We start from the raw sequence: 27,168 nt of genomic DNA, 5'->3' as shown, positions 1-27,168 counted from the left end.
CTAACAGCTCTGTTTCCACTTGTCCTACAGCAGTAGGTGGAGAGTAAATAAGTATGTTTACTCAAGTACCGGTGGTTTAACCCAATTCAATTCGCGAACGCATCAGTGTCAATTTAGATTTTAGCTATAACCATTATTTTTATACTTTGGCTATTACGAGCTTGTAGATCTGCTATATTTGAAAAATCTTGAACATTTGTGAAAAAAAATTAATACATAAATTTTTTTTAAACAACATTTTTAACTCAAATCTTTGCTTCTGTGGGGGTCCCTGGAACAACATGCTTTGATGGGGATCGGTGATCATTTGTTGAGACATTTGACAGTTACAAATGTTCGCTTTAAAAAATATATATACAGTATTCAAAGATTTGCACAAATGTTCAAAATGTTTTCAAAAATAGCATATCTACAAGCTCAGTCTACTCGAAGCCAGTGGTTTTCAACCCTTTCCATATCAAGGTCCATTAATTATTCAGCATTTGAGCCACGGACTCCCACCCAAGACTTAGAATATTCTGTTATCGTTGGATACGATTGTGTCCACAATTCCATGCTGTATTGATGCTGGTACCATTACGAGAGATAACAGGCAAACGATGATCAAAATAATAAGTCTTTAATTAAGTAAATGCAGATGTTTAACAATAATTTAACTCTTGAGAGTGTAAAATTTAATCTGTACATTGAAACTACAGGATACCAGGTAATCAATGAACCTACAGTAGCACACTTCTAATCCATTACATCTCAGAGGCAATTATTGTACTTTTTACTCCATTGCATTTTCTTTGGAAAACGTACTACCAGTTACTAGTTACTTTGCCGATTTTGATTATTGTTATTGATTGATTGATTGAATACTGTATTAGTCAGAAATGTAAGCGGCACGTGGTACAGTCAGACATTTAGGCTAAAAGGATAGGACTCGTTTCCATTGTGGTCCTAAAACATACATTAACCACTTAAGCTCCGTTTTACACTTCAGCTATTCGATGTGTGTGAAAGATTATTCAAAACATTTAACATTATTTTCACGTTTCTTTTTTAAATAGCCGATCTACAAACTCACAACGTATTGTGAGCTTGTAGATTGCCTATTTTCAGATAGCCGACACATGTAGGGGTTAAAGTGGTTAAACTGATTGTGATGCTATGTGATCACATTTTCCTGGGAACCCCCTCCTCAAGGACCCCTGGGGGTCCCTGGAACCACACTCTGAGAACCACTGGACTAGTGGAACCAAGGTGTAGCTAGTTGACCAGCTGTTAAAGTGGTTTATCAGCTGGTTAGTGCCGTTAACTTACCGAGATATCTTTGCAGATCTTGCGATAAGACAGGCGGGTGCGATCCGGAGTCAGATGAAAAGAATAGCCCGCCTCCCGCTCGGCCACGCCCCCTCGTCCCGCTCCGCAGCCCGTCAGCGCTGCGCGGAGATCCTCCACGTACCTGCAGGGGTGGGAAGAAAACAACAGTGTTCATTTTGTCGACTAAAACTTTAGGCCTGTCACTATTATTACATAATCGTCTAATCGCAATTATTTGATTTTTTTTTTCTTCATAATTGTCATATTGTTTCCACGTTGAAAAATAGCAGATCTACAAGCTTACAAGTTTTTACATTTTTACAAATTATTAAATATGTCTATAATTTCATTGTATATTGAAGTTATTTGTCATATCTGCCCTGTGGATTTTTTTTATTACGAAGCCTAAAAGCCAAACAGAAATAAAACAATATTCATATGTCCCAATGTTCGCCAAACACACAATTTGTGTGTGTTTTGGCGTTGACATGACATGAAAAAGTTCAAAGAACCACTGACATAGTAACATACGTTTATTTTTTTCAAAAAACTGTTAGGATTTAGAAGGCATTTGTAGAATCGGAACCTCAGGTCTTAATGGGTTAACAATAATTGAACTCTTGAGAGCGTAAAATGAAACTTCATTTTACGCTCTCAAGAGTTAAAGATCAATAAGGGTCTATTTGCCAACTCTCCATCATTTAGCTGGGGACCACCTGAGGTCAGGGAACTGGTTGAGAACCACTGATCTACAAGCTCACGACGAGTCGCGCTAGCGACAGTAGTATTTCTACATGGTGGTGGTGCTACTGCGTACCTGTCCCTGTCCACACCCATGTCACGGATCTCCGTCGCCACCTCATCTTCTGAAACTGGATACAAAAGAAAAAAACAGGCAGCTTTTTAGGATGCCGACGGCAGAGAAACATAAAACATAATAAACAGAAAAAAAAACACGCCGCGAGGAATGCACGTGTGCACGTGAGCGCACATCTGAAGCGCGACGCCGTCAGCTGTTACACAGCTGCTCGCGGAAGGCCGAGGGTCCCACTTAGCACAAGTTCAAACGGAAGACCCCCCCTCACCCACACTTACATATAGTATACAACACCACACACACACACACACATTTGTATGACTGTACTTGTGAGTACATCACATCTTTAGGAAGGCATCGGAAATAGCTGAAAAGCAGCCGAAAAATTGCCGATCTACATGCTCACAATGCGTCGTGCTGCAACACATTGTGAGCAGGTTTATCGGTTATTTTCAGTGGTGTAAAGTAACTAAGTACATTTACTCAAGTACTGTACTTAAGTAGTTTTAAGGTACTTTTACTTTACTGGAGTATTTCCAATTGTCTATATTTTTACTTCTACTCCACTTCATCTCGGAGGCAAATATTGTACTTTTACTCCACTGCAATTAATGAAAACTTTAGTTACGAGTTACTTTGCAGATATCAATTGTTACATTATAAAACATACATTAACCACTTTAGCCTTATTTTATAACAAGGCTATTTGAAAATAGCCGATCTACAAGCAACGCTCACAACGGGTCGCATCTACAAGCCGATCTACAAGCAACGCGTCGCTCAGAGCTTGTAGATCTGCTATTTTCAAACATTTTAGTACTTTCACTTCTGTACATTTTGATACCAATACTTTTGCACTTTCAATCAAGTCAATTTTGAATTCCGAACTTTTACTTGTAACAGAGTACTTCTACATTGCAGTATTGATACTTTTGCTTAAGTATAACATTTGAGTACTTTTTCCACCACTGCCTCTACATGTCTAATCCTAATCCCAAACTGAATATTTTCCTAATTATAAATTAAAAGGTTTTGACCATAAGACGGAAAATGTCTCCTCACAATGTCTACTATACTTGCACACACACACACACACACAGAAGCTGGGATGTGTTGACATTATGTCACAACGCCATCTCTGTCAACTCTGCAGATGGACAGCAAACTATAGAGCAGTTATATGCAAGCGTGCATGTGCGCACACACACACATGTGTACTTACAGGTACACCTGTAAGCTGGTGAAACAAGGTGTTTGTTGTTCCCTGGTACCACCAGAACCAGGTGTCTGCTGACCCCCACACACACACACACACACACACACACACACACACACACACACACACACACACACACACACACACACACACACACACACACACACACACACACACACACACACACACACACACACACACACACACACACACACACACACACACACACACACACACACACACACACACACACAGATCCCCAGCTAAAGTAGTAACCACTTTATCCATTTATACGTTGGCTATTCAAACATAGCAGATAGAAGCTCATAGTCTGGTTCACTATGTAATTTTGTCGGATTTTTTTGAAGATTTGCAAAACTATACATTTTTGGAAAGGTTATTGTCTAAGGAATCAGAAAATCAATGTTTGCATTTGCCCAGATGTGTATATGGCGGCCATATTGGCAATTACAAAATGGCCACCCTAAAATGTACGTTTTTTAATATCTCAGCCTCTAAATAAGCTGGAACATTGATTTTAACTCTTAAACCTACATTTTCAGTGTCGAGGAATCCAATGGTGGTAATTATAAAGCTACAAAACTTTACAATATTAACCCTTAGATGCATGACTGAGTCCAAAATGACCAGATGTGGTTGTTTTCTTGCAATATCTTTGTAATTAAAAAAACATTTATCAATTCATATTGAAGATTTGCAAAACTATACATTTTTGGAAAGGTTATTGTCTAAGGAATCATAAAATCAATGTTTGCATTTGCCCAGATGTCTGTGGCCATATTGGAATTGACAAAATGGCCGCCGTAAAATGTATGTTTTGTAATATCTTGGCTTCTAAATAAGATGGAACATTGTTTTTAATGGCTAAACCTACATTTTCAGGGTCAAGGAATCCAATGGTGCAAGTTATCATTTCATTTTTTTGTATCATCCCATTGACATAATCCATCATATGGGTAAAAACAGCACAGCCCAGGCAGTCAGTCAGATACTAACTCAGTGTTCTTTTTATTTCTTTTAACTGTGAACTTTGGATGTTTGTGTAACCATCTTAAACATCATGACATGTGTAATCTTAGACAGTCTCTATCCATCATCATCATCATCATCATCATCATCACTTTCGTGCATCACAGCTTGGGAATCATCATCATTCTGGCACTGGCTGCTGCACTGACACATTTCAGTACAGGCTAAGTCCTTAGCTTTGCAGGAACATCTGCCAGAAGAACAGTCTGATTTGCACTTGCATTGAACCATCTCAAGGATGGCCTTTGGAGCTGGGAGGACCTCTGTGGTCGTTGGTTTCAGCATGCCACCCGAGTGTTTGAAGTACCCATTTTGCAGGGGATCCAGCTGTGGATCCTGCAGAGCAATGGCTGCTTGTGCCCATGCCCTTGTTTGGACATGGACTCTCAAAATGTGCTGTTTCAGAGCTCCAGGTGTTGGAGGGAGCTTGTCACTTTCTGCCCTGTGCTTGCAGAACAGATGCCATCGCATTTCAGGGATTGTCTTGATGTTGATACCCTTGGGTGAGTAAGCTGCACATACAAAGGACTCCAGTGTTGACAGCATTCCTTCTGTCACTTCTGCTTCATCCAAAAGCATCTGCAGAGCTTTGATAATATCTCCATCCGTTTTGAGGTAGACCTGCAGCCAGGTTGCCTTGCTTATACGGGAGAACCTCCCTGTGTTGTCGGCCCCAGTGAATGCATGGAAGGCTGGCAAAGCCTTTGCTCTTTCTTTACCTAGAGCTCGCCACAATCTTCAATCTGCACAACACCAGAGGCCATAGAAATGGACGTGTTCATCAGCAGGAGGTCGTAGTTTGCTGTGACTAGCACTAAAACGTCCGTATCTGGGGAGAAAAATACCAACTGTGCATCAGGTGGGTTTCGCTGTGAAGCCAGCACAGCCTGGTGGATCAGCAGTGTGTCTGCTTCTTCGTGGTTATTTTCTTCAAAGACCAGGTCTTTGTTGCTCCTAGTGTATCTAGAAGCAGACGTGATGATCAGCTTGGAGGATCCCCTGTTGTACTCTAGTGTTTTGGTATCAAGATAGTCAGTCAGATCAGCCTTCGTCTTGTCATGGGAGAGGAACCTGCTCATCGGGATGTGTTTGATGGTAGGCAAGGCAACCTGGCTGCAGGTCTACTTCAAAACGGATGAAGATGTTATCAATGCTCTACAGATGCTTTTGGATGAAGAAGAAGTGATGGAAGGAATGCTGTCAACACTGGAGTCCTTACAGCTTACTCAGCCAAGGGTATCAACATCAAGACAATCCCTGAACTGCGATGGCATCTGTTCTGCAAACACAGGGCAGAAAGTGACAAGCTCCCTCCAACACCTGGAGCTCTGAAGCAGCACATCTTGAGAATCCATGTCCAAACAAGGGCATGGGCACAAGCAGCCATTAATATGCAGGATCCACAGCTGCATCCCCTGCAAAATGGGTACTTCAAACACTTGGATGGCATGCTGAAACCAACGACCACAGAGGTCCTCCCAGCCCAAAAGGCCATCCTTGAGATGGTTCAATGCAAGTGTAAATCTGACTGTTCTTCTGGCAGATGTTCCTGCAAAGCTAAGGACTTAGCCTGTACTGAAATGTGTCATTGCAGCAGCCAGCGTCAGAACGATGACGATTCCCAAGCTGTGACGCACGAAAGTGATGATGATGATGATGATGATTATGATGATGCATAGAGACTGTCTAAGATTACACATGTCATGATGTTTAAGATGGTTACACAAACATCCAAAGTTCACAGTTAAAAGAAATAAAAAGAACACTGAGTTAGTATCTGACTGACTGCCTGGGCTGTGCTGTTTTTACCCATATGATGGATTATGTCAATGGGTTGATACAAAAAATGAAATGATAACTTGCACCATTGGATTCCTTGACCCTGAAAATGTAGGTTTAGCCATCTTATTTAGAAGCCAATATATTACAAGACATACATTTTACGGCGGCCATTTTGTCAATTCCAATATGGCCACAGACATCTGGGCAAATGCAAACATTGATTTTATGATTCCTTAGACAATAACCTTTCCAAAAATGTATAGTTTTGCAAATCTTCAATATGAATTGATAAATGTGTTTTAATTACAAAGATATTGCAAGAAAACAACCACATCTGGTCATTTTGGACTCAGTCATGCATCTAAGGGTTAAAATTGTTTTGTAGCTTTATAATTACCACCATTGGATTCCTCGACACTGAAAATGTAGGTTTAGGAGTTAAAATCAATGTTCCAGCTTATTTAGAGGCTGAGATATAAAAAAACGTACATTTTAGGGTGGCCATTTTGTAATTGCCAATATGGCCACCATATACACATCTGGGCAAATGCAAACATTGATTTTCTGATTCCTTAGACAATAACCTTTCCAAAAATGTATAGTTTTGCAAATCTTCAAAAAAATCCGACAACATTGTAAATCTAAGCATAAGGAACCAGACTATCACAGCGTGTCACTTCGCTTCGATTTTTGAAAAATAGTTAAAATGTTTGGATACTTTTGAATCATTTTGAATGTTTTCATCATTGGTAAACCAAGAACCTAGCATCAGTGAAAACAATATATACCGTAGTGTCAACATCTGATTCTGTACATTGAAACTATAGGATAAGGACACCTGCTATAAACAATGAACCTAGCATCTGTTTAAATAGCACGCTATCTAAATTACATTCTAAACATTGTTGGTCAAGAAACACAAGCCTAAGTAACAAATTCATGAATGAATGACTAAAGTACTGTATGTCTGCAAGGTCACTAGCATCAATCTAGAAGAAGGTCACGCACACGTGCGCACACACGCGCACACACGCGCGCACACACACACACACGCGCGCACACACACACACCCACCGTAAGGCTCAGTTCTGTCAACCAGGTGCGTGCTGACCAGACCAGCACACCTGCTCCAAACACGGCAGACTCAATAGTGAATAAGATGACTGTATTATACAAAGCCCTACAAATTATGAACTGGACCATTCATCATTATCAGAGCATTTAAATTGTCTACACTAAAACCAAACATAAAATGTCCTTATGATATCAGGTTACTAACTATGCAAGGGCAAAACGCAAACATCCCCCAATTCTTAAAATGTCCTTAAGGGCAGAGAAATTATATATTTTCTGACAGTCAAGGTTACTAAAATGTTGCTTTCTTTTAATAGTTTTGAATGTTTTTTTTTTTTTTTTTAAGGCTTAGTTGTAGTAATAGGTTTGTTTTTGTAATAAATGGTAAATGGTGCATTTATATAGCGCTTTTATCCAAAGCGCTTTACATAGATTGTGCATTACATTCACCCATTCACACACACATTCATACACCGATGGCGGAGGAAACCATGCGGAAACTTCGACACCAACTCTGGGGGAGCCCGGGATCGAACTGGGAAGCTTGCGGGTCCCATCCGGCCACTCTACCGGCCACTCTACCCCTGAGCCACTGCCACCCGTAATAAGCAATATTTGTCTGGGGCGAGATTCAAAAAGCTATCAAGACAATAGTGAAAATAGTTGATCTACGAGCTCACAATCGGATATTGTGTATTCTTGTGTATTCTTGATGAATTTAATACACAGGACCACAATGGAAACAACAGCTTTTTGTGTTATCCTTTTAACATTATTGTATAACTGTACCTCTGTACCTTCTGGTAATAAAGTATTCAATCTATCAGGCAGCCATACCTTCTCCTATCCAGCCCGAGGTGCCTCCATCACTGAGGACCAGAGTGAAGCCAGCGCCCAGGTCACCTGACCAGTCCACTCGCAGGAAGTAGCTCTTCTCGGGGTCAGAGGTCACAGTTATCTGTCGGAAGGCGCCACTCATGTCTGCCGCCCCCTGGTGGTGACATCTGTGGAAAAGAGGATCGCGTCACAGGTTTACAGGGTGTAAAGAAGTGACAAATACTGATTAGTGTGAGTTTTGGACAACATTTATAGGAGTAGTAGTACTAGCAAAAAGTGTGTTTAAAAAAAAAAGTGTCCAGCAGTGGTGGAAAAAGTACTCAAGTTTAAATGTAAAAGTATCAATACTGCACTGTAGAAATACTCTGTTACAAGTAAAAGTCCGGGTAATCAAATAATTACTTGAGTAAAAGTACAAAAGTATTGGCATCAAAATATACTTAAAGTACCAAAAGTAGAAAGTACTCATTATGCAGAATGTCACGTTTCACAAGGTATCATATTCATTATGTAAAAAATGTATCAAACATCTTTTGAAAATAGCAGATCTACAAGCTCACAACGCGTCAGCTTGTAGATCGGCTATTTTCAAATAGTGCTTAAGTAGTTAATGTATGTTTTGTAATAACAATCAAAATCTACAAAGTAACTAAAGTTTTCAAATAATTGTGGTGGAGTAAAAGTACAATATTTGCCTCTGAGATGCAGTGGAGTAGAAGTAAAAGTATTGAAAATTGGAAATAATCTGGTAAAGTAAAAACATCTCAAAATTGTACTTAAGTACAGTACTTGAGTACATGTACTTAGTTACTTTACACCACTGGTGGCCGGGGCCTATATGGGAGCTATAGCCCAAATTTGAAAGGCCCTGTTATAGCGCCGCCATGAGGCTGACTTGGCCACACTGGGAGTGGCCATGGACCGCCGATCGGTCGGTCCATTATCTGCTCACAGACACGCACACGGACACACACGGACACACACGGACACACACGGACACACACGGACATGTGGCCGGACAGGGGTGAAAACATAAGTCTCCGGCGAAGACAAAAAACTCTAACAAAAGCCTGTTTCACTGAAACAGACTCTTTTTGTTTGGGGGTGGGGGGGTGTTACATACAGAGATTATCATTAAGGAAAGAAAGCCCTGTGATGTCTTCATTGTTGATGATGTAAAGTAAAACACAGCCTTAATCATTAGCAGCACTCACACAACCACTGTACCTCATTTGTATGGCGTTTACTGTATACGTAAGCAAACGGACCACCCTGGGCATTGTGTCAGGAATACTCTGCATGCTGCAATGTTGCAATAACTGCCACCCCGCTGTGTGTGTGTGTGTGTGTGTGTGTGTGTGTGTGTGTGTGTGTGTGTGTGTGTGTGCGCATGTGTGCGTGCGTGCGTGTGTGCGTGCAGTGGTGGGAAAAGTACTCAAATGTTATACTTAAGTAAAAGTATCAATACTGCATTGTAGAAGTACTCTGTTACAAGTAAAAGTCCGGAATTCAAAATTTACTTGAGTAATTGTACAAAAGTATTGGTATCAAAATGTACATAAAAGTACCAATAGTAAAAGTACTAAAATGTCTGAAAATAGCAGATCTACAAACTCATCGTGAGCTTTGTGAGCTTGTATCGGCTATATCCTAGGTATAAAATAGAGCTAAAGTGGTTAACGTATGTGTCATAATGTAATAATTTATATCTACTGAGATGTAGTGGAGTAGAAGTAAAAGTATAGACAATTGGAAAAACTCAAGTAAAGTAAAAGTACCTCAAAATTGTACTTAAAGGGATACTTCACTTTCACATAAAATAAACAACAAAACAACAAAAAAATATATTAAATAAAAATGAAATAAGTTATGGCAAAATAAAGGCCCCCTCACACATTAGTAGGACACTCTAATGCGTGAGGGGGCCATGAATTTTCCATTACTTTTTTCATTTATTTTTTATATATTTTTTAAATGTTTATTTTATGTGAAAGTGAAGTATCCCTTTAAGGGATATTTCACTTTCAAAAAAACTTTTGGTCATTTTGTCGTCTACTCCGGCTTTTGTGATCCCCCAGACAGTTTTTAAGTTGCTCGATTCAGTATTTAGATATTTGATTTAAATTTTATCAGACACGCCCCCTTCCTATACAAACCCATTGTAACTTCAAACTCCATTTTAACCATGTTAGATTCATCGAAAACACCCGTCCTTGGTTCTGGTGACTCATCCTGCCCTCCTAATACGTGAGGGGCCGTGTTTTTTCAATTATCTTTTTCATTTATTTTATTTTATTATTGTATTTAATTTGTTTCATTTTCAAAAAAATATATTACAAATAAATGAAAAAAGTAATTGAAAAAACATGGCCCCCTCGCGTATTAGGAGTCAAGTTTTTTTTAAAGTGAAATATCCCTTTAAGTACAGCACGTGAGTAAATGTACAGGTACTTAGTTACTTTACACCACCGTGTGTGTGTGTGTGTGTGTGTGTGTGTGTGTGTGTGTGTGTGTGTGTGTGTGTGTGTGTGTGTGTGTGTGTGCTTCTCTGACTCATTGGAACCACAGGGAGATCAATGGCATTTTGGCAACGATCGTCTGTTTCGTTCCCTGACCTCCAGAAACGTGGATTACAGTACGTGTTGCTTAAATAAAGCAGAAACAGACTGAACCTGATGCCTGCGTTGCTACTTACAGTAAGTACATTCTGTCAGTGAGGATGTGATGCGGTTACATCAAACTGGGGGAAAAGAAACATCTGATGTACTTTCAAAGGCCCCACAGAGAGATTCCACAAAACATGCTGGGACCCACTAATAAACTTTTTGTGAGTATAGCCTGGCCTGGAACTATAACTCTATACCTACACTCGGTCTGTTCTATTATGCTTAATTCATTAAAGGGGAATACCACTCATTTTCAACATTGAACTATGTCTTTAATACACCTTAGAGCTGTTGTGTGGAAATAAGAAAAAAGTCCGCCCCCCCCCCCCCCCTTCTATGTTGCCTAGAACTGGATAATTGATTGAGGTCATGTGATCAGTGACATACGCAAGGTGTACTATTGGCTCCGCCCCCACAGCCAAAATGTTCTCTTATTTCCACACAACAGCTCTAGGGTGTATTAAAGACATAGTTCAACGTTGAAAATTAGTGGTATTCCCCTTTAAGACCAGGAAAGCATCTGTGTCATTTTAAGATTTCTTTGGCTATTCAAAAATAGCAGATCTATATATATATATGCTATTTTTGAATAAATCGTGAACATGTGTGCAAATCTTTGAATATATATATATATTTTTGTAACATTTGTAACTCAAATCTTTGCTTCTGGGGGGGGGGGGCCCTGGAAGAAAACATTTTGAGATGGGGGTCCGCGGCCAAATACATAATTCTGGGGGTCCTTGACATGAAACATTTTTAGATATGTATTAGGCCGTGGACCCCCATCTCAAAATATTTGGTTCCAGAGGCAAAGATTTGAGTTACAAAAGATTGCTTTAAAAACAAATGTATATTCAAAGATTTGCACAAATAAAATTAAAAAAATAGATATACAAGCTATATAGCGCGACACACAATCTAAAATGACACAGATTCCCAGATTGAATGGGTTAAGCTTAAGCACACTACAGTACTACCACTGTTGTCTTTTGTGTTTATTTGTAAGTCTTGTTTGTAAGTTATTTGTGTCAATAAAAAAATATAATAGAAAAAGAAATCACTTTCAACCTGGCATTCCGATTTTCTCATTATATTGTCAAAAATGTTAAAAAAAATTTTTTAGATGGGTTTGGCTATTTGTTGCACTACAAGCATAGCTGTGGGGGGTCTCAGCTTGTGTCACATGTAAGAAGCGGGGGGGGGGGGGGGGGGGTAGGGGGTTGGGAACCACTGCCCTGGAGGACTCCGTGTCTCTAAAGTGACCACCACAGTAAACATTGAATCCAACAGCAACTAACGGGTCAATTACACAGATGTTTATCTAATTCCTGAAACCTACAACAATAAAACATCCCTTTTTACATTTTATTGGCCTTCTTTTAGGTTTTTCGTTTTTTTTATTTTTTCCCCCCCTTTTGAAAAAGCTTGAGAAACTTGTACTTGATGACAGCCTTCCAGGGCGAAACCCCGTCCTTAATATCAAGGACCCCTGGTTCGGTTTGATATGCATTTAGGCCACGGACCCCCATTTGATATTTTTTTTTCTTTTCTCTGTGACCCCAAACTATACCGTGAAATTCTCAGTGCTTATTTAACTCTGAGAGTGCACACATTACCGATTTGGTTTCATTACCGACCCATCGCAATAGGCTCGTCTAGGCACAGCAGCCATATTGGAAAGAAATTGGGCCTCTTCCTTACTTCCTTCACAGGTCTTACCAATGATACTAATGAAGGCTCTGTTCCATTCTGGTCAAACAGAGTCAGGGTGCTGATATTGTGCATGTTGGCTCACTGGAAACACTCTGCTACACCAGTGGGTCTGAAAGTGTGGTCCAGGGAGGGACCCTCATAGTTCCTTGAGGGGGTTCCAAATGCCCCTTTATGGATGTGTAACTCTGAGAGTGTACCATTTGTACACTCTCAGTGTGATGGGGGTCCTTGAAATGTAGAAGTTTGAGAACCACTGTGCTACACTAAATGGAACAGAGCCTTAATTAGTATCATCATTGGTAACACCTGTGAAGGACGTCTATGCTGTCCATAGAACCTAACCTATTATAACATCCTTTTTTTAATGTATTGGCCTTTTCTTTTAGTTTTTTTTCCTGTTTCTTTTCTTTTTGAAAAAAAATGAAAAGCTTGAGAAACTTTTACTTGATTGCGGCCGTCCGGTTGGCTGAAACGCGTGATTAGAGCGTTCTTCTTCTTCCACGTGAAGTGAGAGGTGAGCTGGACGGTTAAGTACAGGGCAGCGTGGATGCAGAGAGGAGACCCGGGAGGAAGAGGGACAACTTAATTGGCACTTGGCCAATTTGGACATGTCGGTCGAGGGAGGAAAAAAATGAAAATGAGACCCTTTCCCCCCTCAGAGAGCCAGATAAGTTATGATGTGACCACCTCTGTACGCCCTGCCGGAGGTCAAGGTGCTTCAAAATGAGACCGGCAGCTGAGAATTTGACACGCACGCACACACAGACACACACAGACATGCACACACACACAGACTGGTGAAAGGTAACTAAGTACATGTACTCCAAGTGATGTACTTAAGTAAAAATTTGAGGCACAGTACTTTCCCTTTACTGGCCATTTTTCAATGCTTTATACTAAATACTCCATCTCAAAAAAGCAAATATTGCACTTTTAAGTTTCTTACTCAACTACAATTATTTGAAAACTTTAGTTACTTGGCTATTTTGCAGATGCGTTGCAAAGTATGATGACAAAACATACATGAACCAATTGAGCCCCATTTTATTCTACAGCTAGTCGAAAATAGACAATCTATAAGAGTCGATTTTCTTTTTTTTTGTATTACAATTTTTTTAAAGAAAATCTTTGAAATTGGGCCTCTACATAATGAGTACAGTATATTATCTAAATTTATATTTTGATTCCAATACTTTTTTGTACTTTTTACTCAAGTCAACTTTTGAATACGGGACTTTTACTCGTACAAGGCCTTCTTCATTACAGTACTTTTACTGAGTAAAAGTATTTCCACACACACACACACACACACACACACACACACACACACACACACACACACACACACACACACACACACACACACACACACACACACAAGTGGAGGTGACTGTAGATTAAAGTTGACCCTTTGTGCTCCTGGTGGGTGTGTCAGGAACGGGGGAGGGGGGGTGTGGGGTGGGGTGGGGGGGGGACTGAAGGGTTCAACTTTAACCTCATAAAGGCCAGGCAGCAGCTACTCATTAGTTAGTGGAACATCTGCTCTCTCTGCAGCAGGATGACCCCGCTGCAGTTAATGACAGAAAGAAAGAAGGACACTCACATTAAAACACACACACTACTGTAGTGTTGCACTCAGGAATGGACCCGTGCACCGTGGGGCCTTCACACACACACACACACACACACACACACACACACACACACACACACACACACACACACACACACTATCTGGACATCTGCACTAAATGACAATATATGGTACCAGTGGTGGAAAAAGTACTCAATTTACTTGAGTAAAAGTACAAAAGTATTGGTATCAAAATATACTTAAAGGACCAAAAGCAAAAGTACTTATTATGCAGGAAGTCCCGTTTCACAAGGTATCAATTGTATACAATGTATTGAAATATTTTGAAAATAGCAGATCTACAAGCTCAAAACGTGCACTTGTAGATCGGCTATTTTCACATAGCCAAAGTTTAAATAGGGCTGAAGTGGTTAATGTATGTATTGTAAGAATAATCAAAATCTACAAAGTAACTACTAACTGAAGTTTTCAAATAATTGTAGTGGAGTAAACGTATAGTATTTGCCTCTGAGATGTAGTGGAGTAGAATTAAAAGTACTGAAAATTGGAAATGCTCCAGTAAAGTAAAAATGCCTCAAAAGTACAGTACTTGAGTAAATGTACTTAGTTACTTTACACCGCTGGGGGCTTCTAGGAATGAGGTCCTGGAGCCTGCATGGATGTTTAAACATGTACTGTACAGTTTTTCCTTGGCCTCTAGGGAGTGTGCGTGCAAAGTTTCACACCGATTGGTCCAGTTATAGGTAGAAACGTGAATCGGCCTGTTATAGCGCCACCATAAGGCCGATTTTAAACACGTAGGGTGGCATTTCTTCCTCGGCCTAGTGGCAATGTGCGTGCAAAGTTTCACGGCAATGGCACGCTGTGTTCATGACTTGAGGCATTTTGTTCAAAACGGCGCACTCCTGCAAACTTTGGGAGCCAATCTTTTTTTCATATAATCATTTATTTTTGCGATTTTATACATCCATTGTAATAAATGCATAAACATTCGCATAATAATCATGATAACCATGATTATTTCTCGCACTATAAATCGCACACTATCTGGAAATCTGCAATAAATGACACTATACCTGTATGGTATATAGCAGCGATCCTGTTACACACTTTGTAAGGAGAGGAGAGGAGAGGAGAGGAGAGAGAACTAATCCAGACCCATTGAAAGTTGCGAGACACTCTTTGATCGGGGTCGGCGCATAATTCCGACCTCCCATTATTCTGACGTCCTAGTCCAATAAACGTTAGGCTAGTGTAAGGTTATAGTGTTAGGGTTAAGGATAGGGTTGGTTATAATGGGTCCAGTCGGAATAATGGGACGTTGGAATAATGACATGGCACCCTTTGATCTTGCTACCACTTGCTATCCTGCCTGAAAAGATTTGCATATATGTTCTTCTCTTCTGTTTACAACGGAGTCTATCGTAGGCATACTCTCTCAATAGCTCGGGGTCCGTCTATTTGCTGAACGGCGTATTTGCGTATCGCTACAAACTTTGCCCTAACCGGATCATCTCAGCATATTAAAGGAAGTTACAACAGGTGTTGGTGTAGATGTCAACATTGAGGCAAACCAATATTGATCAGGAGGATTATCATTTGCTGAAGACAAAAAAAAAGAGTCCTGCAACTTCACTCCATTACATAACCTCCCAAAAATAACTGATTTACATTGCAAGTCATCAATACAAGGTGTGTGGATAGCTTGTAGATTTAGTTTTGTCAAGAAAACAACACCGTTGCACATAGGTGTAATAAATTAAGCTTAACATTACAACAAACTAAGGTAATCATTTGGAATGTGCAAGGAAAAATCTGTTAAATAAACAGTTGAAGATCCATGTTAATAATGATCTTGCATAAAAAAAGATAGAAGCCTGAGCATTGACCATACACAGAGTGTTTGCCCTGGAGGCGGTCCCACAGGGGGGGAAAAGAGCTTGTAGATCGTCTATTTTCACTATGTGTGCACGCCACCATTGAACAATGAAGTACTGTATAATACAGGGCACAAGTGGTAATCAGACTGTATAATCAGACTAGATTTTTTTTGTGTCGATATAAGAAATATATTTTTTAAAGAATTATCACCCAAAAAAATATATTCTCAATTAATCAATGAACCTACATGAGCCAGATTTAATGAATAAAATGTATTTTTGTCCAACTATACCTGTATGGTAGAGTACTTATACAATTGGGGTGGTTGTATTTTGTCCCCCTGGTCTTCTATTGAGACATTTAGATTGTGTCAAAGGTCATGTCTCACCTAGACACAGGATCTGACACAGATTTTGACCTGATGATCAAGATTCAATTTATCCCGCGAACAAGCCGGCACTATTGGCTCAATGGTAAAAAAAAAAAATCAGCACTTGCGCAGGAAACCGGGTTCAAATCCGGGGTAGAAGAGGAAAGTTAAATAGTGCAGCTTTAAGTCGGTTATAGGTAAATCATTTTTGGTTTTGATATATTTCTGGTTAATTGCCCAGCCCTTAGCAGAGGCTATCATTATTTTTTGTCAAAACCAAAGCACCCGTTTGGGCCGACCTGCTGGGAGTGGCCTGTTGACCCGAGCGGGTCAAAACCGTGACCCTGGGACATAAATGAGTCGTAAGAAAGAGGTCATTTTCCAATGTCTCCCAATATCCATCCATCCAGGATGAGTTATGTCTGTGAGAACCCGAGAGCAGCCATACAGGAGCTCAGCCACTAATTCCAGCCAAGGTGCTTCTCGTCAAGAGATTACTGGTTTCCTAAAAGCACAGAGGGCTCCGTCCAAACGTGGCCGCTGACAGCCAAACACCAAGCGGTGTGTAATTAAGGGCCTAGCTCGCATTCCCAACATGCTCGGCTAGTTTGCAGGGACCCCTGAATTGTTTCGAGCGCGGGAAACATCAGAGAGAAAAAGGTCCTCGAGTGTTGTCACTCCGGTGTTTTCCGCGAAACTTTCCTTACTTTTCCTCGTGGAGCTACCATCTGGATTCAATAGGCTCTATGCACAGCAGCCAGATTGAAAAGAAACAGGGGCCTCTTCAATACTTCCTTCACAGGTCTTACCAATGATACTAATTAAGGCTCTGTTGTTTGTTCCATTTAATGTGGTTCTCAAACCTTTCAAGGACCCCCATAACCCTGAGAGTGTACAAATGGCATTTGTACACTCTCAAATAGTTACACACCCGTGAGGGGCCATTTGGAACCCCCTCAAGGAACCATGAGGGTCCCTGGACCACACTTTGAGACCCACTGGTGTAGCAGAGTGTTTCCAGTGAGCCAACATGCACAATATCAGCACCCTGACTCTGTTTGACCAGAATGGAACAGAGCCTTCATTAGTATCATTGGTAACACCTGATACTCTCTTTGTGCCTTAAATATTTTTTGGATATGTCAACTCTAGCCTGGTAAACACCCCCTCCCTCCGGAAATCTCATGCATTGCATTGCATTTGGTTTCAGGAAGGAGGGTCTGGGATTGCTCACAGAGTAAAGCTGCCCGAACCGCTGCGCATACGAACCAATCAGCGGCTGCTAGGGGCGGGATCATCCAATCACCTGCCTAGTAGCTTGAAAAAATGAAACTCCGTCTGTCATCGATTCTGCGCCCGAAGTCTCAGATGCAAGTACGCTGTGAAACAAAATGTGTGTCGCAAGCTTCTTCCATTTGACGGAGTGAGGTTATGTCAACTCATCATTATAGGCAAAAAATTCCCACCATACAGTCATAAATGGGGGCTTACGGTAAGTTCTCACATGTAAGGTCTGCTTTGACTTCACACAGAGGCCTCCCAGTGACTCAAAGGTTGCTAATCCCCGGTGGCACTACATCTGCACTGCACTCTGCCAAAGTGCCCTAGAGCAGTGGTTCTCAAACTTATTTTCCCCCCATTTCAAGCCCCCCCCCCCCCCCCCCAAAATTAACATAATTGGCCGCTGACCCTGATCTGAAAACATGTTGTGCCAGGAAGTATACGGACCCCCCATACAGGATTTTGTGTTGTTAAAATGTTTTAAAAATATTCCACATTTGTCACATTCTTCTCAAGATTTCTTTTGAAAATAGCAGATCTACAAGCTCACAAAGTTCTGAGCTTGTAGATTGGCAATTTTCAACAGAATAATAGATTATAGGGTTATTAAGTGGCTATATTGATTTGGATGCTATATTAACACATTTAGCTGGGGACCCCCCCAGGAACCACCTCAAGGACCCCTGGGGGTCCCCGGACCCCACTTTGAGGACCACTGCCCTAGAGCAGTGGTTCTCAAACTTTTCAGGCCGCCGCGTAGCGAGCCATTGTGAGCTTGTAGATCGGCTATTTTCACAATTTCCGCCTCTTTATTTAATGTGTGACAATTTTTTATGGTATAGTTTGTTGATTACTTTTAACACTGTAATGGTAAAAAGTTATCAATGTGCAGACACCCTTTATACACTTAAACTGTATATTGGTTTGTTTACAATGTTGCAGTAAGCAAATCATCTGGGGACCCCCCAAAATAATTTGGAGACCCCCCTGGGGGTCCCGACCCACAGTTTGAGAACCACTGCCTCTATCTAGGGCAGTGGTTCCATCCCAACCTGTGGTCTGGGCTCCCCTTGGGGGCGCCAAAGATCACAAGGGGGGGGGGGGGCGTGAGGCCTTGACTGTGTGTGGAGGTTGTCCAACATTTTTAACCCATTAAGACCTGAGGCCGATTAAAAAAAAAATGTCTTCTATAAGTTTCAGTTCAACAAATTGTTCAGTGGTTATCAAACTTTTTCATGTTCAGTGGTTACCAAACATTTTCATTTTTGGGGGTCCCCATCTCAAAATATGTTGTTCCAGGGACCCCCAGAAGCAAAGATTTGAGTTAACTTAAAAATGTTCACAGATTTGCACAAATTTTCACGATTTTTCAAGAAATTGCAGATATACAAGTTCATAGTGCGGCACAAAGTGACGCGCTATGAGCTTGTATATCTGCAATGTTTTAATAGCAAAAGTATAAAAGTATGTTCTCAATGTGAAATCAGTCCAACACGTAAAACACAATCTATTATCCTGTAACTTTAAAAGGTAGAGTACAGTAAGTGATATTGTTTGGGTAAAACTAAGTTTGTTAAAAAATTAAAGCACTAATATTCTGATAGTAAATCATTGCTGTCTCTCCAGCTCTTTAATAATCTGAAAATTCATTTTCAGGTCGGTTGCCAAATTTCTAATATCTCTTATCAGGAGAGTGTACCCACTTATCAGCGTACATTTTATAGTGTTCCAGTTCCAATTTATTTCTGCTCATTTTATTTGTTTGATCACTTTCAATTTCATTATTTACTAAAGGGCTGGAGTGATGGGGAACTGTTACTGAACAAACATTCTATAGCGATGATTACTATCACAATATAGAGCTTAACACTTATATAGATTTAACACTTATTTTAACAAAAGAATATCATTTACATTACTATACCTTTAACATAGCTAATTCACTTTAGAACAACCATGAGAAAATTCTCATTCTCAGTTTTTGTCAGATGTAAGAACCCCTGCCCTAGAGCAAGGCATTGAACATCAAAAATGCCCCGGCCGGGAGTGGAGGGGAAGGGGGGGGGGGGGGGGTGGTTGCCCTGTGGTTGACATCTGCATGTCATTACAGATAGACTATATCTATTGTTTCCTGGTGACAATGTCTTCAATGGGAGTGGTGGAATTGTGTGGTCATCGCACTGAGAGATACGGTACTGTAAACAGTGGTTCTCAAGGTGGAGTCCAGGGACCCCCAGGGGTCCTTGAGGGGGTTCCACAGGGTCCCCAGCTAAATTAATTAAAGTTAGGGTAAGTGATATTTGTTTGGTTAAGATATGTGTTAAATAGCTCTATATTCTGATAGTAATCATTGCTACAGAGCGTTTGTTCAGTAAGGGGTTTCCGCATCACACCAGCTCTTTATTATACAGAAAATACATTTTTAGGCCGGGATGCCAATTTTATCCAATCAGGAGAGAGAACTCATACATGATACAGGAAAAACAAGTGAGATTTTAAGTGATGACACAAAGAAATGAGCAGAACACAATTGCAACTGGAACACTATAAAATTTAAGCTGATAAATAGGTTCTCTCTCCTGATTGGCTGAAATTGGCAACCTACCTGAAAATGCATTTTCTGTTTGTTAAAGAGCCGGAGAGATGGGACCCCTGTTGCTAAACAAACACTTCATAGCAATGCTTACTATCATAATGTAGAGCTTTAACCTTTTCTTTGTGTTTGTTTTGACCTAAAAATATCACTTACCGTTTAACCACGTTGTTGACTCTATAAACATTGGCTATTTTGGCTCACAGCACGTCATGATACAATGTTGTGAGCGTGTAGATCTGCTATTTTTCAAAAAATATTGAAAAATATTGAAAAATGTTGAATAATTTTGAATATTTCTGAAACATTTTAACAACATGAATCTTTCTAGTGGGGGTCTGCAGCCAAATACATCTTAATTGTAAGGAAAAAGTTTGAGAACTACTGCAGTGCAGCATAGAGTTTTTTTTTCTCTTACTCATCATGCTTGTGGTTATTTCACATGGTCTCTGTCGGGTGGGAAACCAAAATGATCAAAAGCAGCAGATCTGCAAGCTCGAAGTGCGTCTCTTCGAGCTTGCAGATCTGCTGCTTTTGATGCTTTTCTGTGGGAACCTTCCGATTCCCAAGAGGCCGCTCTACCTCCTGAGCCACTGCCGCTCTCTCAGCAGGGTACTACCATTACGTAATGTGCTGTGATGTTTTGCGTGTGTGTGTGGACCCCTGAAAGAATAGCTGCCACAAGAGCAGTAGCTAATGGTTCCAAATAAACAATAAACAACTGCAACAGAGCCCATGGTCTGACCTCTTCTGATGTAATGCATAGCTGTAGTGTGCAAGCTTGTGTGTGTACGTGCATGTGTGTGTGTGTGTGTGTGTGTGTGTGTGTGTGTGTGTGTGTGTGTGTGTGTGTGTGTGTGTGGACATGCATGTAGGGCTGTCACCATTTCAATTCAAGTTGACGATTAATTGTCACACAAATAATTGCAATTAACGATTGAATTGTATACAAAGAAATTACAGACAGATTTAATAATTGTATATGTTCAAAGAAATAGTAGATCTACAAGCTTGTAGATCTGCTATTTCTGCCATTTTTGGAAAATGTTTGAAAATGCATGAACATCTTTCAACAGGGAAACGATGACGATTATGTAAAATAATTGCGATTATCTCAAATAATTGTGATGAGGCGATTATGTAATAACTGTTACAGACCTACGTACACACACAAGCATGTGTGTGTGTGTACGTGTGTGTGTGTGTGTGTGTGTGTGTGTGTGTGTGTGTGTGTGTGTGTGTGTGTGTGTGTGTGTGTGTGTGCATAAGGCGTGTATGCCGCTATCCCCAAGCCAAACCCACAGGGACCACGCCCCCTATCCATGGCTGTGATTGATGCAGAGGGAGCGCTCGTTTTGGTTCACATGATACAAGCCTCTTTTCGTCCATGTGATTATCTGTGATTTTAAAAAGTCATGCATCGTACATACATTGGCTCGGGAATGACATGCACGAGTGTGTGTGTGTGTGTGTGTGTGTGTGTGAGTGTGTGTGTGTGTGGGGTATAGGCAAAAAAATTGTGGGGGGGGAGTTCAAACATGGACAAATTCATTTAAAACAAGACCAAATTATAACTTGCATTTATCCTACTGTCTGCCTGTATGCTCTCAATGTAATGTCGGTCCAACTTGTCATACAAAAGAATCTAACAAAACAGCAGATCTACCAGATTGTGTTCTGAGCTTGCCTTGTAGAGCAGCTATTTTGAAGTAGCCCAAAAATAAAATACAGCTCGAGCGTTTAAACCAAATCATTTTTGGTTTAGTGTGTCCCCCCAGGACACACTGAGCGGTCCCTAGACCCTACTTTGAGAACCACTGATCTAATTGCTTTACGTCATGAAAAAAAAAAAATTCTACACACACGACAAGTTCTGCAACACCAGAATCTCCTGTCAAAAAAACAAAACAAAAGAAACTCACAACAAGATTTTTTTTTTCACAGTTTAATTTCTCGACTGTGTTGGGAGCCATGCCTGTTCGCACTAGTATCCACTGTAATGTACACTAAAAACGCGGGCCTGATTTACAGTGTGGTTTGCAGTCCTGACGATTTCTCCACACACATTAAATGGCACTTCTAGGAGTGTCTGTGGATGCGAGAGAGAGAGAGGAGGGATGGTTGATGGGGGGATTTCTGCAAACACGCTCCAAATGCGATCAAGATGCGTGTCGCCATTGCAATGGTCGGGGAGGGAGGGGACCCCATTGTGAAAACTTTTAATGAGAAAGCCGGACCACAAGCATTTTAGTCCCGACGTCAGCAGGAAAGAAAAGGCTCCATTATGGAAGCATCCTTTCCAGTAAACGTCGAATAATTGCATTTGCATGATATGCAGATGTTTCCCCTCCTTTACCTCCCACCTAGCCTGGGCACCATTCCTTTTCGGGTATATGATCCGGTCGGGAGCTCTACGTCATCCGCGTCATCAGCGACCGGATCGCGACAAACCGGAAACACGTCTCACCCCAAAATAGGTCCGTCCTATAAAATCCTTGATGCGGCGTAGTTTAGCTTATTTTTTAAATATAAATGTGAGTGTACTTTCCGGAGACTATTTAGCGTCTGTATTATCCGTATTATCCCACGGGGAAATTCTATTCCATTTAAATAGGGATTGGGGAACCAAAACAAAGCGGCACCGCAAAACCGGATCGCGACAATCCGGAAACAGGATTATTTTTTATTTTTTATTTTTCAGTAGGCGTGGCCTAGACCGGATCATATGGGTCTTTAGTAACAGACACCAGGCTGTCCTCCGAGGTGGAAAGACTGGTGATGCGAGGTTACCTCCCACCCACCACACCGCGAGCCTCGACGTTTACAGATGTTCATATGTTCTGTCAGTCAGCTGACCCCGGCTGATCAATTAGGCTCCTTGCACAGCAGCCATATTGGAAAGAGATCGGGGCCTCTTCCTTTACGTGCTTCACAGGTGTTACCAATGATGCTAATTAAGGCTTTGTTCCGTTTAGTGTAGCACAGTGGTTCTCAATCTTCTTAATTTCAAGGACCCCCATAACTCTGAGAGTGTACAAATGGAACCACTGGTGTAGCAGAGTGTTTCCAGTGAGCCAACATGCAACACTATCAGCACCCTGACTCTGTTTGACCAGGATGGAACAGAGCCTTCATTAGTATGACTGGTAAGACTTGTGACGGAAGTAAGGAAGAGGCCCGATTTCGTTCCAATATGGGCCTATTACTGTAAGAAGGATAGGGACGGCATGATATGAACATTTCACGACACGATTATTGTGGCCAAAATAATTGTTATTAATGATATTATAGTGATAATCAAAATATAATACATTTGTAAAAAAACTTACAAAATTACAAAAAAGTCAACCAAAAAACAACATTTTTGGGCAGGATCTCCTTGTTGGTCAGTAGGAACACACTGAGGACACCAGCTGGAGGCTGGAGCACTCATCGCATGTCATTTTGACTATGCATGCACCTCACGGTACTCTAGTCTATAGTGATGAGCGGGCCGACCCATAACCCGCGGGTCAACCCGCGGCGCGGGTGGTCGAGTCAGGATTTCAGAGGCAATAGAGACACACGGCCGGAAGCGGAAGGCCTACAAATTCACACCCACTTTTGAGACAGCGCCGCTACTCGAGGTCCGTTAGAACGATGAACTGCAGCTCTCAATGCAATCTCTATGAGAGGCATTGTAAAATACCGTAATTTCACTGGTTAACTACTGAAGCTGTAGCGATTTTTTTGTGTTCTAATAAAGTGTCCCATTTGTTTAATTTATACTTTTTAATGTCCCATATCTGCCATCTCGATATACTACCTACAATATACTATAATATACTCTATCAGTATGTCAAAACCGCTAGCATCGGAGATCTAGAGTTTAAGTGGTCGCATGGTATATACGTCACGGACGCATCCCTTGAGGTTTTCAATACCCAGAAAACTGGCGAAAGTGGCCGTTATCAAGATGTTTTGGTCATTATCTCTGGAACAGAAGGTCCAATCTGCTCAGTACAAAGCTTGTTGGATGTGTGACTTTGAGGACAACTTCTCGGGTTATTTTTTTTTTTTAGGGGAGGCGAGATCTTAGTTGGGCAGGCGACCGCCTGTCCTGCCTCTACAGTGGGCACGCCACTGGTCGCCGCTCAGCGCTCGTAAAGACAGCGATGTCACTGAAATGCGACAACTTGTCTGTCTGCCGTTTACCCTCTGCTGTGTTAACATTATGGGTAACTCGTTAAAGTGGCAAATAATTTAATGTGAAACACATCAACTATTAAGAAAACAAGAAGATATGTTGACAAAGGCACTCCATACTGTACATTTGGAAACATATTTGTATTGAAATCAATATCGTCTCCAGTTAAAGGTAGGATAAGTGATATTTTTTTGTATTTTGTTTAGTTTTGTTAAAAAGGTTAAAATACTATATTCTGATAGTAATTATTGCTACAGAGCGTTTGTTCGGTCACAGGGGTCTCTCCAGCTCTTTAGTAAACAGAATATAGTGCATTTTCAGGTAGGTGACAAAGTTTAAGCCAATCAGGAGAGAGCGTTGAAAATGCATTTTCTGTTTAATAAATAACTGGAGAGACCTGTAAGACTCCTTTTACTGAGCAAACACTCTATAGCAATAAGTACTATCAGAATATAGAGCTATTTAACACTTATTTTAACAAAAGTAAATCACTTACCCTACCTTTAATGTAGGAATATTTTAAAAGTAGACTAATTCTTATATCCTCTCATAGGGATTGCATTAGCAGCTGCAGTTCATCGTTCTAACGGACCTCGAGTAGCGGCGCTATCTCAAAAGTGGGCGTGAATTTGTAGGCCTTCCGCTTCTGGCAGTGTGTCTCTATTATGCGGGCTGCGGGTGAGCGGGTCAACCACTCTCACACGAAAAAAAAAAAAAAAGAAAACTATTTTGAACAACACACTTGTTTATTTAGCCCATGACAATGTTGTGCTACTGTAGACATTTAAACTTTGGGTACTTAAAAGAGCGCTATATAAATCTGAGCTATTATGATGATGATTATCTTTTTTTTCCCACCGCGGGGCGGGTTGAGCCATAGAATTATATATGGGTTCGCAGGGCGGGTAGTAGCCCTAGAATGTCTGTGATCTTACATACATTTCATGTATTTCAAATACACAGTCATAGATCACCCTCGTCGACGCACTGTGTAGTGACCATCTGCGCGGCCATAAAAGTGCTCTAAACTCCGTCTGTACTCACCCAATAATTAATTCCTAAGACTTGGAGTCATATTTTGTCCTCTAGTTTCATATCCATTTGAAAGTTCTGCCAGAAAACGTGTGTTTAGTCAAATATCTCCACTTTTCCACGAGCTGCACACGGACGACTTTCTGTACGGGCTAGGGGGGGCGCGACTTGAGTAATGGACCGAATTTACCAAACATCCTCTTGTCATCACAAACGTCATAACAAATTGACACAGGGAAGCACAAACGAATGGGGAACACAATTGACAGGTGCTTGTGATTGGTGCGGGGTAATGAATCACTCCATCTGCCAATTGTGTGTCCCAAACATTTGTGCGTCCTAAAGGAAGTTTACATATATCAGTCCTGCACTCATTCCAGGCCCCCCCTAGCCCGTACAGAAAGTCGTCCGTGTGCAGCTCGTGGAAAAGTGGAGATATTTGACTAAACACACGTTTTCTGGCAGAACTTTCAAATGGATATGAAACTAGAGGACAAAATATGACTCCAAGTCTTAGGAATTAATTATTGGGTGAGTACAGACGGAGTTTAGAGCACTTTTATGGCCGCGCAGATCGTCACTACACAGTGCGTCGACGAGGGTGATCTATGACTGTGTATTTGGAATACATGAAATGTATGTAAGATCACAGACATTCTAGGGCTAGGCGGGTAGAGGCGGGTTGGGTTCCGTGGCGGGGCGTGGCGGGTCATGAAAAAACCCGACTCGCACATCACTACTAGTCTAGCACCTCAAAGACATTAAAAAGCAAAACGTCAGACCTCTCACACCTAGGACTCACCTAACCCCTGCTCATTATGCTAGGGTGGGATGGCTCAGGGTAGAGGACGGAGTACAGTAAGTAACTTGCAATGGGCCTGGCCTGGTCTACAAGATACTACAGGGACACCCATGTACCTGTCAAACTACTTCAATAACATTAAAGAGACACACAGGCACAACACCAGAGAGCTCCACTGATCTTGTTCAACCCAGTTTTGGCACAAACGTGTGGTTAAATTCATTCTACTGCTATGCCACCAAAATGTGGAATGCCCTACCAACAGACATCAAAAAGTGACTCCTTACCCTCCTTCAAAACCACCATAAAGCACACCTGTCTGACACACACACACACACACACACACACCCACGCACACACGTCTAAGCCTAAATCTAAGCTAATGTACTCTGCTTTTCGTTTTGGGGGAAAGAGTGAAGTCCCAGTTATGCAAACAATGCTATACATTTATAAACGTTATTATAATAATTACAGTAATACAAATAATAATAGTGAAGATATCAAACTTACGTGCATAAGGTGAATCAGTTAGGTGCTGTCCGCGCGCTGCACGTTGTTTATTATAAGTAACGTTTTTAATGTTTGTTTTATAAATTATAATGTTTTCACAAACTTCTACTTCCTCAAATGAATGGATGGAGAAAAAACTGAACGTCAATCCCTCTCGACCAATCAGAGAGCTTACGTGACGTTACGTTAAGTTACGTTACGTTCAGCGTACGCAGCCCTGATACATGACTGTCATATCATGACAGTCATGGATGAACTTCAACCTGGTGTTTGTACTTTCTCTATTTTTGAACAGTACATCTACATAAACGTTCACATTTCAAATATAAAGTGCTTACCCTATGGCCATAGATGTTACAATTATGTTTGAGTCCTCAAAAGTACCCGTATCTTCCGTATTGTTCAATAAAAAGCATTTTAATCCTATTGGTGGCCATTTTTTCCATATTTTTGCCC

The 27,168-nt window shown here is 40.9% G+C and overlaps 1 protein-coding gene across 1 annotated transcript in view; it reads right to left on the bottom strand.

The window, feature by feature from the left end:
- The window catches only part of LOC308089234 (DNA repair protein XRCC4-like), a 97,877-nt gene extending 71,042 nt beyond the window's left edge, over positions 1-26,835 (bottom strand). The window contains exons 1-4 of the mRNA XM_080433842.1: positions 26,713-26,835; positions 8,085-8,251; positions 2,126-2,180; positions 1,309-1,450 (exon numbers count right to left, since the gene is read on the bottom strand). Coding sequence (XP_080289968.1) covers positions 1,309-1,450; positions 2,126-2,180; positions 8,085-8,226 — 339 coding nt within the window. The 5' untranslated portion in view covers positions 8,227-8,251; positions 26,713-26,835. The remainder of the gene's footprint in view (positions 1-1,308; positions 1,451-2,125; positions 2,181-8,084; positions 8,252-26,712) is intronic.
- Positions 26,836-27,168: the final 333 nt, after the last annotated feature.

This window comes from Gymnoscopelus braueri, assembly GCF_963280865.1.
Source record: "Gymnoscopelus braueri genome assembly, chromosome: 7".
NCBI classification, from domain to species: domain Eukaryota; kingdom Metazoa; phylum Chordata; class Actinopteri; order Myctophiformes; family Myctophidae; genus Gymnoscopelus; species Gymnoscopelus braueri.
This window is presented reverse-complemented; position numbering and strand designations above follow the sequence as displayed.